Consider the following 13,645-nt stretch of genomic DNA (forward strand, 5'->3'; position numbering starts at 1 on the left):
CCAACAACTGTAAACCTGCTTAAACCCCACCCTGTATATTTTGCAATTGGCTTTAAGATCATTGTGACAATTTATGTTTTGTTGTTAGGGCATTTTAAATATTTAACAGAATCTGATGTATTAGTAATTTATGGAGATGCTTAGAAGGCTTTAACTAAATTTGTAGTTGATGATTAAATGCCCAAGAGCAACTGATTTACAAAATTTTCAAGACTTCAAATGTACAGAAAAACTGAAAACGGCATCTAAAAGTGGGCCTTGTAAAAAGTTTGAGGCAGAATGGAGAAGCAAACAAAATAAATCCCTGAGAATGCATTGAGACAATCACTTAAGCTTGAGAACAGTTAGAGAGTGTCATCTACCACATTCACAAAAAATTGTGCATTAATCTAAGAACAAAAAATGATACCTTTTAATGTGAACAAAAATAAATCACTAGATAGTAAAATAAACTAAGATTTATAATTTGGGTTTAAAGGTTTAGGAAATACTTATTTTCTAAATTCACAATATAAAAATTAAATATTAATAAAAAATTAATTAAATATCAATAAAATAAAGTCAATTGATTAATTAAATTAACAAAACTACTTTATTAATTTAATCTAAATCCACAAGAAAATTAACTTTTTCATACTAAACATCCTCTCAGACACTGAAAATCCAATTAACTTATTTATAAAACACCTATTTTATGATGTATAAATCCTACAAAGAAACTATCAGGTCCTAAAACCTAAGAAATTCTACGTGATGACTGAGGAAAACAAAACTGTCCAGATTTTTCTTGGATTTCTTCTTGATTCTCTTTGCTTTTCAATGAACAAGATATCATCTGTGTTTAATAAATGATCAAGTCAAAGAATGCTGTACACTGAAAGAAAAATGGTACCAAAACTTAAAGGTGCATTTTTAGGTTTATCCTTTTCCACTAACTTGCTAATCTTCTGCTATTTTCAAGTGATGAATCATAATAAGTGGTGAACCAATTTTTATGACAGTTATAGAGGTGAATATAAATTAATAACTTTAGGAAAAAGTAGATTACTTTTTTTATGAGACATGGACTACAAAGGTAAGAAACAAAGGAAACAGAGAAAGGGTCACTTTCTTAAAAAAATATGGTTTGCATTTACAATTGTGTGGAAAAGCAAACAGTGAACTCCAGAAAAAGACAATTACATAATTAAGAAAAGGAAGGGTAACAAGAAGATGAAAAGGTGCCACACACCATCCACCAGCAACACAACTCAAAATGAGCCTTTAGTCTACTCCTGCAAAATATCAGAATAACTAATATGAGGTTTCTGGAACTTGGTCATTAAACCTTAAATTCAAATCCCACCTCCATTACTTATAAGAAATAATACAAAGGGATTCCAAATATCCTTCACCCCAATAGTAGCATCTTACATAGCTATAGTACCATATTACAACCAGGAAACTGACATTGAAACAATTTAATACTCAGAGTTCACTAGATTTACATACTCATTTGTGTGTGTGTGTGTGTGTGTGTGTGTGTGTTGAGGGGGGGGGTTGTGAGTCTATGCAATGTACGTATAGATGACACAGACACATTTTGACTCACATTCCAGAGATGAGCTCTTGTCGTTCTGGAGAGAAGGTTGGTTAAGGAGGACATACTAAGCCCTGATGATACCCACATTCTAAAATGGCCCCTATGCTGTGAACTGAGCTATCCTCAAACTGTGGCACGTAAATTCCCATCTCTCTCTCCAGGATGCTCTCTTAGTCTGGAACACTTTCCAATCTTCGTTCAGAGTCTGTCCGTCCCTCCAAGTCTGGCTTTGGTCCTTCTCCATGGGAAACCGCTATGGTGCTACCAGCCCACAAATGAGTCCTTGTGTATTAATCCTGTCTCTCCCGTTAGATGTAAAGCTCCTTGGGGATAGAAAATGAACTGTTCTTGTGGGTCCCATGGGTCTGAGACATATGGTTCTTCAATAACACAACATTCAACTAAGGTGAGAAAAGGAAGGGGAAGAGAAGAAACAGAGAAAAAGAGGAGAAACAAGAAAGGCAGAAATTTCACAGAGAACTCTAGAAACCAGGAATTCAACAACTAGAATTAAAAATACAGCAAGCATGGATAAAAGGGTATAATCTTTCCTTTTCCTGCCCACAAAAATTAATATTCTGAAAAAAATCTCACCCTCTTCAACAGTCAGCAGGTTGCCCAGTTCTGCTGATGAGTGATATTGGACTGGCTCAGAATTCATCACGTTTGCCAGTGGCAGGAAGGGGTCATAATCTGAGGATGACAGGTCAGCCAGGGTCAGTGTGTAGTGACTCTGTTGGGTGTATGTGCTTGAGCCACAAACACAGCAGTGCAGAACCTGTGAAAAACAGAAGGGAATGTGTGCCACTGATAACTCTCTGTCCCTTAGGATAGCGGTCGCCAACCTTTCAGACCTCATGGACCACCAGTGGTCCACAGACCAACAGTTGGCGACCACTGCTCCGAAGGTTTCCTTAAACCAGCGGTCACCTACCTTTCGGACCTCATGGACCACCAGGACCACTAGTTGGTGACCACTGCCTTAGGAGGTAGGACACTTGCTTCGTAATACTTAAAAACATCAAGTCCTTTTCATTCTAAAACACAGTCTTGCTATTAGCAAGTTTATTTGTTCCTTTCACATCAATGACAATAAATACATTCTCAAGTTAAAAAAAAAAAAGCAAAAGTAAAAAAGCGCCTATTTTGCCATTCTGTATGGTTGTACACACCTAAGTCCTGCTCCAGTCCACCCGAGGCCACATAATTAGTAAAAGGAAGTAAATTGGGAGACGAAGCCTAGCTATTGCATAAGCCACAAGATAAACAACCACCACGTATGGTGGATGGCAGAATACAAATGACCAGCAGAGATTGTTAGCAATTCATAAGCGTTCATGACCTTGAATTAGTATAATTCACGACCCCAAGAATTGGAAGGGCAAATTTAATACAATTTTTAAATTTGTGATTAATGAAGTAAGTTTAATACAAGTTTTTAAAGTATCCTTATTCTGACAAGACCAGTTTCCTAAAAGCTTACTGGCTGATTACCAATTGCTGTTGACTGAAGCTCTATAAGCCATGCAAACATAAATCATCTTGTGTATGCCCAAATGTATGAGCTTATTAATAACTATACTAAATTTTACTTTTTGATCATAAATTCAAAATTATAAATTCAAAAACCTAATTTTTATGAGAACCAAGGTAATACTCTAAAAAGTAAGGAGACATCTTTGGGAAAAATTTTTATATGCAGTCAATTCACTTTTATTTATTTATTTAAAAATATTTTTATTGAACTCAGTGGGATTATACTGGTTAATAAAATTATATAGGTTTCAAGAGAACAACTCTAGAATACATCATCTGTAGATTGTACTGTGTGTGCAACACCCAAAGTCTAGTCTCCTTCTGTCAGTTCACTTTTGGATGACGACCTTGGATTTGACCACATGGCAGGAGGCCTTGTTGTCGGGCTGGACATCTCCCCGTTTAGTTCCTTCTACTCACGTTGCCTCTTGGGAACTGGAGGAGGACTTGGGGGTATGTAGTCTTTGTGTGCAGCTAAGAAGTACTGAGAACCTGTAGTCAGCTGAGGACACTCACCTAAGTATGTCATCTTCCTAGCAGAAAAGCAGTATAGAAAAATTATGGTAGCTTTCTTATTAATATAAAAATTGAGCTTCTGTCATTGAGAGAATTAATTTCTATTGGTCAAATGCTATAAAAATAAGAAACGCACATTAAAACTACGATGCAATACCACTGCATACCTACCAGACAGCAAAGTGTTAGTAGCTGCAACTCTCAGACACTGTTGGTGACAATGTTAATTAACATAGCCACTCTGGAAAATTACTTAGTTTTTACCACTAAAGCAAAACATATGTATTCCACCAACTCCAATCCCAGGTGTACAGCCAGCAGAAATGCATACACATGTGTACCAAAAAAACATACGAGAATAGAATATTCACAGAACTTTCGTTGATAGTCCCAAATTCTAAACTACCAAAATTCCCATCAACAGTTGAATAAAAAATAAATCGTGGTTTACTCTCCTGAATAGCCATGAGAGTGAAAAACATACAACTATTCACAATAATATAATGAATACCTCGGAAGCAATGCTGTGTGGAGACATCAGACACAAAACGACATACTGTATGCTTCCATCTATTCAAAGTTAAAAATCGGCAAAATGAATCTGTACTGTGACAGTATAGTGGTTATCCCTGTGTGTGTGTGGCGGGGGGAGGCTAGTGATGAGGAGGTGCAGTGGGGGCTTCTGGGAGGCTAGGAATGTTCTGTTTCTAGAGTTGGGATCAGGTTTCACAGGTGTGCTTACTTTGTGAAAATTCATCAAGCTCTTTCTTATGATTGATGCAATTTTCTAGCTGCATTTATACTTCAATAGGAAGTTTCCTTTAAAAATACAATGAAGAGTTATTCAATAAATTTGTGAATCATGTTAACTATGAGGTGACTTTTACATTGGTAAAGCAATTTTAAGAGACATCTTTAAAAAAAAGAGATGTATTTAAATGATTGTGGCTGCTTTAGTGGGTCAAGCCAGCCTCAGATAGGTTTATAAAGCTAACAAAGCAACCAAAATCTTCAACTAGTGAAGAATCTATTTAAAAATACACAATACTTTTTAGTAGAATTTCAACCATGGTTAAGTGATATTTTTTTTAATTTAATAAATTTTAAAATAAAAGTAATCAGTTAATGACATGGAATCTTTAAAAAAAAAACCCATTATTAAAGGTCCATTGCCAAAATAAACAAACAACAGAATTGTCCTACATAATAGTAATTATTGAAAGGACACCAAAATGCAAAATAAGTAAATAAATAAATAAGGCCATCGCAGGACAGACTAAAGTCTGTGTAGAAGGACAGTCTAAAGGGTCCAGAGCAAATACCACACCTAGTCATGAGTATGAGGTGAAATAGTACAATATTTTAAGTACTATAAAAATGATGACGGTAATTATTCCAATGTGATACATTTCATTAACTTATTTCTTAAGATCTTTTAAGAGATTACTGGGACCACTATACTTTTTTATTCCTTTGAAAAATAGATCTTCTCAAACTAAGGCTATGGATATTCCTACGATATAAACAGTTCTTTTTTAAGTTAAGTAGATTTGGACCATGTTCCGTGAAAATTGGGGGATTTGATCAAACAGCAGTTGTTTAAAGATGACAGTCATGTGAAAATGCATGCATCCTTCACATGGTAGTCATTGCTTCTCTACAATTATATCTGTCCTGTTTTCCCTCCTTAAATTATTTGTTTCTTTTAGACCCCCCTTCTTTCCCCCCCTACACCCCTTTGCCCCGCTAAGTAAATCCTTGATAAATAGGCAAATGCATAAAACCTATTTTGGTGATTCTCTAATGTTTAAGCTCATACTCCATGCCCTCCAGGCCCAACTGAGACTCACCCTGTAGATGTAATCCAGCAAAGGGGCTCTGCGTGAGTGCTGCTCCTCCAGGGCCGCTGTGGACACCGGGCGGAGCAGGGCGCTCACTGGCAATGCCATGCACCAGTCCAAGAGGCAGAGGAGCAAGGACACAATGAACTGGAAGAGAAAACGGGCCCAGTACCTTATACTGCAGTCTTTTAAACTTCACTAAAGGCAATAACAAACAACAGAATTGTCCCTGCTTAATAGTAATTATTCAATGGACACACAAGAAAGGAATAAATGAATGAGTAAGGTTTTCACGAGGGTTAACAGAGAAAGATATTCTAGAGGATATCCCTGCATGTAATACTATTTATCATTCTGTTTTACATTTTTTAAAAAACAGGCTCTAAGGGAAACTTAGCCAGTGTGCCACCTACCTTCTTATCTGTTTCCACTGAGGAGTACTCTGCACTTGGTAAAAGAAAAGCAATTGTGGCCACAAGGATCTGTATAAAAGAAAAATCCTCGATCAAATAGACCATAGTGATGCTTTTGGAAGCCATATGGTAAGAGTCCCAAGTGGCTTCCATCCCATTCTGTTGGTGGCAAAATTGGGGTCCCCAGAGAAAGAAATATTTATATCTGTAGTCATACAATTTCTATCTTCAGTTTCCACACTTGTGGAGAAAGCAAAAAATATTTTCAAAAATAGTTATGAAAATGCTCCCATTTCATTTTCTTATAAATGACCCAGCTCTACACTGTTTTCCTAGTGTCACTGCACTGTGTTATTTTCAAAGGTCTTCCATGGAGATGTAAATTATATGGTTGCCCTAAAACCCAATTCCATTTTGCAGCACCTTATATTCCTATGTGCACAGTTCTATTTCACTCTAGGCCACTTAAGGTAAAAAAATCACTTGTGATATTTGATGTATCTCTGTGAGAACAAAGTGATCTCATTGGTGAAATTTGTCTAGGGCTGAGAAAAAATAAATCAAGATCACTCTCCCTCTAATACCACATGGAAACAAACCACATTTCCTTAAAGAGTTGCCACTGGAGCCCTAACTGGTTTAGCTCAGTGGATAGAGCATCAGCCTGCGGACTCAAGGGTCCCAGGTTCGATTCCAGTCAAGGGCATGTACCTTGGTTGCGGGCACATCCCCAGTAGGGAGTGTGCAGGAGGCAGCTGATTGATGTTTCTCTCTCAAAGATGTTTCTAACTCTCTATCCCTCCCCCTGCCTCTCTGTAAAAAATCAATTTTGTACAAGCAAGCAACCCCAATGCAACCAACCTCCAGGACATTACGCCCGAGATGATTCTTCCTGGTCTTCTGTCCCTCTCCTCCACCAGTTACCCTCACAGAGGGTATTAGAGCAGTAATCTCATTATAGCTGGCAATCACGCTATGGCAGAAGCACAGTCCGGGCCTTCAGTCTGGGAGAGACTCCTGGTTTTACACAGCCGTCCCCCACTTCCCCCCTGCTCCTCCCACCACACACAGAGGGCATCCTAACCAGCTGCCTACTCCTCCTTGGCACCATCCAAATTACTCTGGATGAATGAAGCCCAGGCTACAAAGGTCTCTTTGTTGTGGTCGTGTCTGCCTTTCAAACTCTCCAAGTGTAAGACTCTGCCCTGGAACACTGGTGGCTTCTCTACATAGTGCCTGAAATCACAGCCGAGGAGCAGTGCAATTCAACCTTAAAACGAATGACTCGCGTGGCAATTTAATAGTCCGCTCTCTAACAATTAATTATCTACAATCAATTAAATATCAAATATAGGGTGTCCCCCAAAATGTATACACACACTTTGAATAATGATAAAGGCAGTGTTTATTTAAATACATTTCATTCTGAAAATCAAGCTATCAGCTGTTAAAGTGTGTATACATTTTTTTTTGGCGGGGGGTGGGGGGGAAACCCTGTATAACAAAAAGGAAATGCTTATGCTTCAGCATTACAGAGACTTACTTCTGCAATCTTCAGAGGCAGAGAGGTTTCAAACGTCTGAAGCTTTTCCCAGTAGGAAACCAGCAACTGAAGAACATCACAAGCTGCCTGAGCCACGATTTTGTTAGGAAACTAGGAAAGGAAACAAAACCCCAAACTAAATGACCTCACTTAACATGCACATTACTACTAAGGAAGAACATAAGTTATTTCTTTCTAGCTCCTTTCAGAGATATATTTCCTTGTTTTGCTTTATTTTCTTTTCTTTTTATTGAATTTATGAGTGACACTGGTTAACAATTATAAAGGCTTCAGGTACACACAATTCCACAACACATCATCTGGACCCTGTATGTACTGTGTGTTCACCGCCCCAAGTCAAGTCCTCCTCTATCACCATGTATCCCTGCTTTACCCTCCTCCACTATTCCTTATCCTCCCCACTGTTGTCTGTGTCCATGAGTATTTTTTTTTCAATCCCTTTACCACCACCACCCAGCCCTCCAAACCCTCACCCCAATAGCTGTCAGTGTTCTCAATCTATGAGTCTGTCTCTATTTTGCTGGTTAGTTCATTTTGTCCATTACATCCCATATGAGTGAGATTATATGCTACTCATCTTTCTCTGAACGGCTTATTCACTTAGCATAATGCTCTCCCAGGTCCATCCGTGTTGTCACAAAGGGTACGAATTCCTTATTTTTTTACAGCTGAGTAGTATTCCACTGTGTAAATGTACCACAGCTATTTTTATCCATTCACCTACTGATGGACAGTTGGACTGCTTCCAAATCTTGGCTATTGTAAATAAAGCTGCAATGAACATAGGAATGCATAGATTTTTTTGAATTAGTATTTCGGGTTTCTTCGAATTTTTATTTTGGTGAAAAATGTGTCTTATTACCAGATAGTTTATATATGATCATCATTCTATAACTGCCTCTTATCCAGTCTAGTTATATTAACTTATATAACATTCTGTAGAAACAAGAATAGCTATCATTTAATCATTTGGAAATTAAAACCATAACTTCAAAAGGTTTTTTTATGTGATCACATAAATCCTAGTGCTGACTAGTAGGAAATTTAAATTCAGTGCATTATTGAGTATCTGCTACTGAACCTTTTACAAGATAATCATTTTAGCATTGAAAAATCTTCATCGACAGCTCTTTAAGATAGATGTTATCATCATTTCACACAAGGAGAAATGGAATGATCAAACATCTTTCTATCCTAGGAAATTAAACTTAACCCACATGTGAAACATAAAAAAAATATTAAAAATTTGGGACTATGAGAACAAGACTCACGAATTATTATATATTCAATTACTTTGTGTATGTTTCCTGAGTCTGCATGTGTCCAAGTTCCTCTGGCTGCTTAAATTTCTTGTGAGATGGCATGTCAGAGGGGTAGCCCCTGCAAAGATTGGTGGCTGAGGGTGCATGAAAGGCAGGACACCCTGGCCAGAACCTTGGGCTACACTGCCACCCACACCTCATTATCTAGAGCAGAAAGGTTTGCCAATGACTCTGTGTCCTTGTTTGGGAAACCTCTGGATAGGTAGCTTCGTTATTTCCACACCAAGGAGTTCCAAGTCACATGAAGCAGACACCAACGGACTTGGATACCACACAAACAACACAGAAAAGCTAACATTTAGCACTTCAGTGACTAATGTAGAGGATAAGGAAGACGGTGATTAATTTTAATTCTACAGAATAAACAGTTGCTGACTACCCCTTCCTGACAGGTGCAAGGTAAACCCAGGGTAAGAGCACCTGCACTCAAGGGCTCTTCACAGCCTCAACCAGCCGTCCAGGCCTCAGATGACCTGATTCTCATGGGCATCTCTCATCCCTCAAACACTCTGGCTTATTTCTGCCCTGAGCCTTTACACCTGCTCCTTGTTTGCCTGGGGCACTCATTCTCCAGATCTGCATTCGGCTGATGCCGTCATATCTTTTAGATCATAGCACAGCCACCATACCCACCCAAAGTTGCAGTCAAGCCCCTCTAGCTCTTCTGTTTCATCCTGTCCCTCTGCTGTCATTTCTTTATGGCATTAATGGCTGTGTGAGCTGATCTGTTATGTTTGTCATTTATTAAATGTAATAGTTTTCTGGTGGAGTCTTTAGGGTTTTCTACGTACAATATCATGTCATTTGTGAATAATGAGAGTTCTACTTCCTCCTTTCCAATTTGGATGCCTTTATTTCTTCTTCTTGTCTGATCCCTGTGGCTAGGACTTCCAGTACTATGTTGAATAAGAGTGGTGAAAGTGGACATCCCTGTCTTGTTCCTGTTCTTAGGGGAAACGGTTTTAGTTTTTGAGTATGATGTTGGCTGTAGGTTTGTCATATATGGCCTTCATTATGTTGAGATATGATCTCTCTATTCCCACTTTGCTGAGAGTTTTTATAAAAAAAGGTATTAGATTTTGTTGAATGCTTTTTTGTGTCTATTGATGTGACCATGTGGTTTTTGACTTTCAATTTGTTTAGATAATGTATCACATTTATTTATTTGTGAATATCATGCCAGCTTTGCATCCCTGGAATAAATCACACTTGGTCATGGTATATGATCTTTTATTATATTGCTGGATCCCATTTGCTAATACTTTGTTGAGGATTTTAGCATCTCTGTTCATCAGATATACTGGCCTACAACTTCCTTTCTTTGTCATGGTTTTACCTGGTTTTGGAATTAGGGTAATGCTGGCCTCCTAAAATAAGCTTGGGAGTCTTCCTTCCTCTTGAGTTTTTTGGAAGTTTGAGAAGGATAGGTGTTAGTTCCTCTTTGAATGTTTGGTAAAATCCACCTGTGAAGGCATCTGGTCCAGGGCTTTTATTTGTTGGGAGTATTTTTATTGCTGCTTCCAATAATCTGTCTATTCAGATTCCCTGATTCAGTTTTGGAAGACTGCATGATTTTAGGAACTTATCCATTTTGTCCAGATTGTCCAATTTGTTGGCATACAATCATTTGTTAATATTTTCCTAAAATCCTTTGTATTTTTGTGGAGTCAGTTGTTACTTCTACTCTTCCATTTCCGAGTTTGTTTATTTATTTGGGTCCTCTCTCTTTCCTTTTTTCTCTCTCTCTCTCTCTCTCTCTCTCTCTCTCTCTCTCTTTCTTTCTTTCTCTCTTTCTCTCTCTCTCTCTTTCTTTCTTTCTTTCTTTCTTTCTTTCTTTCTTTTTGATGAGTTTGATTGAAGGTTTGCCAATCTTGTTTATCTTTTAAAAGAACCAGCTCTTGCTTTTCATTGATCTTTTGTACATTTTTTAAAGACTACTTCATTCAAGCTGGAGCAAGAGGGGTTCCTTGGCTTTCCTTAGTCACTTTCTCTTTTATTTCTAAAATGGAAATAATAACTGAATGTACAGGAGTGGCAGATCCACCTCCATGCACTGTGCTGCGACACCTGTGACAGAGTTAAGGGCAGGTACATATTTTTCTGGTGTCTTATGTTTTTCCTCATATTTGTAGAAAATTACAGAAATTTTTGAAAATTTGTATAAATAGAAAGAAAAAAAATAAAACCTCATATTCTCTTGTTACCAATTTCCATCTCTCTTCTATACTACATATATAGATATGCACATCTGTACATCTCCTTAATTTCAAGATAATATCAAATTATTAACATCTTTTCCAGGAAAGGGGTAAAGATGGGGGGGTTCCACATTACATTAAATATACATTTCTAGATTTAAGAAAAATTAAAATTTGCAAAACAGATCTCAGAATTGAAAAAGTAAAATATTAAAAAAATGAACTGGAATCTACACACACACAATTGATACCCAACTTTTTCCATTTTTTATGTGATTATTTCTCCATGGCTTTGGGAGTCAGTGAGAGTGTCCTGCACACCACATTTGTGACGAAGCCCAGACATGAGGCCAGAGTATCTTGGGTTTGACCCTGACAAGCTCTATTATTCTCAATAAACTTATTTTCCTCATCTGTAAAGCCGAGTTGGCAATAACCCTTCACCTTATAGGATAGTTCTAAGGATTAAACACAATGACCAAGGTCAGGGTTCAGTTCCCTTCTCAGGGCACAGGGAGCACTCCTAAGTGATAATCTTGGTTTAATTAATTTTCCATTCCTCTCCACAGGGATCACCAGCAAGCGTTTTTCCAGCTCTCAAGACATAAAGGGCAATACCAATGGATGTCAAGGAGGGAAGGGAGAGGACAGGGTGACAGAGGGAGGTGGTCAGAGGGCACGCCTAGGGAACAGGAGCATTGAGTTTGGCCAGAAAGAGTGGTGGGTGAGGAGGGTTGCCAATAAATCAGGCTGCCAAGGAAGGCAGGGGCCAGACCAGAGGGCTGAATGCTGAGACACGGGCAGGGGAACACTGGTGTTATCCTGTGGGCTGACACACAAAAGGCGGCACAGGGCTGTCAATGGCCTGGTGATGACTGTCACAAGCGCCAACCTCAATGGCTGTTATTATTAGAGCAGCATGTGGCAGACAGCAAAGAAGGGCAGGCAAGAGCCTGCATGTGGGTGATAGACAGACAGTTCAGGATTCAGCAAGGCCAGGTTGTTGCTCTAGAGCAGTGATGGCGAACCTATGACACACGTGTCAGAGCTGACACGCGAACTCATTTTTTGGTTGATTTTTCTTTTTTAAATGGCATTTAAATATATAAAATAAATACCAAAAATATAAATCTTTGTTTTACTATGGTTGCAAATATCAAAAAATTTCTATATGTGACATGGCACCAGAGTTAAGTTAGGGTTTTTCAAAATGCTGACACGCCGAGCTCAAAAGGTTCGCCATCACTGCTCTAGAGCAAGCATGTCAAACTCACAGCCCGCCACAAGGCCTGCGGCCCACTGGCTGTGAGTTTGACATGCTTGCTCTAGAGCCTGGAACAAATTCTTTAACTCCTCTGCACCTCAGTTCCTCCACTGTAAAATGGGCAATTACCTAGCAATGGAGAACTTCCACAAACTTTGGCACGATGCCTGCCAGGGGCTGGCCACTTATTCGTTCTGGGGGTGTACTAACAGCAATGCCAAAATTCCTGCCATCACGTCTAAGCAGGAGCCAGGAAAGGACCTAGCAGAGTTTGAGCTCTGGTTTCAAAAGCGGCCTCACAGTGCATATAAAAGTTGAGTTTTGTCTCATGCCACACAGATCAGCTCTCAGTGCTGGTTCCATCACTTAAGCATGAGTGGCTGTGGGCTCATGACCTGATTTCCCTGGCCTTGCTGTCCCCTGGAGTGACACAGGGATGGTGACAGCTACCTCAGTGCTGTCAGGAAGGTTAACCAAAGTACTCGGAGACTTCAGCATGAATCAGGCCCAGCATGAGTACCCAGTAAATGGCAGTTCTTTCCATTAACAAAGCAAAGGCAGAAAGATGTCCCAAGAGCGCCCAAATCCCAGCAGGTCCATGAGGACCCAAGGTCATAACCAGGACTGTTATGTCTCTCCTAGTCCCACCTATCAGGCCAGAGCACAAAATCCCACTTTACTGTCACTCCTTCCAGGTGTCCTGCTTGCCACAGGAACTGCCCAGCCACCAAGGGAACCCCATTCGCCACTGAACTTGGTCTAGAAATGCTCAGACTGGAGGTCCGGTTGCAGTGGTCAATGGGGAAGCAGCCATTGGTGGCCTCTCCTGTGGACCTCACAGAGCATTCACCATGGCTCTCAGAAAAATACATATTTTTAATTTAAAAATACCCTTTTGGTGCCCTTCTGGTATGGCTCAGTGGTTGGTTGCTGACCTATGAACCAGGAGGTTACGGTCTGATTCGCATGCAGGAGGCCGCCGATTGATGTCTCCCTCTAATCATTGGTGTCTTGATCTCTCTCTCCCTCTCCCTTCCTTTCTGAATCAATAAAAATATATTTTTAAAAAATACCCTCTTGGTCATGGAGGGGAAAATAAAGATGGGGCTAATTCAAATGAAAACTGGTTGAAAACCTAGAATGTGGCTTAATGTCAAATGTATATCATGAGTTGGTGATACCTTCAAAGTGACGCCTATCACATTGATGGCCTCTTTCAGCTGCGGATGGCTCGTACCCTGTGCAAGTTCTTCACATATCCAGACCCCGAGGGAGCAAATGGCAATGCATCTTTTGAGAAAGAAAAAGGAAGGAGATTTTCATGAAATTCAATGTTTTAATTTAATTCCTGGACCAAATTTTCTTGGTATTTTCAAATGACAAAATATTTTTAAGAAGTAGCACAATTT

The 13,645-nt window shown here is 39.2% G+C and overlaps 1 protein-coding gene across 1 annotated transcript in view; it reads right to left on the reverse strand.

Annotated features, from left to right (window-relative positions):
• The window catches only part of RALGAPA2 (Ral GTPase activating protein catalytic alpha subunit 2), a 270,837-nt gene that overhangs the window by 111,396 nt on the left and 145,796 nt on the right, over positions 1–13,645 (reverse strand). The window contains exons 26-30 of the mRNA XM_006776151.2: positions 13,418–13,526; positions 7,432–7,542; positions 5,889–5,957; positions 5,485–5,622; positions 2,177–2,360 (exon numbers count right to left, since the gene is read on the reverse strand). Of these exons, the coding sequence (XP_006776214.1) occupies positions 2,177–2,360; positions 5,485–5,622; positions 5,889–5,957; positions 7,432–7,542; positions 13,418–13,526 (611 nt within the window). The remainder of the gene's footprint in view (positions 1–2,176; positions 2,361–5,484; positions 5,623–5,888; positions 5,958–7,431; positions 7,543–13,417; positions 13,527–13,645) is intronic.

This window comes from Myotis davidii, unplaced genomic scaffold, assembly GCF_000327345.1.
Source record: "Myotis davidii unplaced genomic scaffold, ASM32734v1 scaffold608, whole genome shotgun sequence".
Classification (NCBI taxonomy): Eukaryota; Metazoa; Chordata; class Mammalia; order Chiroptera; family Vespertilionidae; genus Myotis; species Myotis davidii.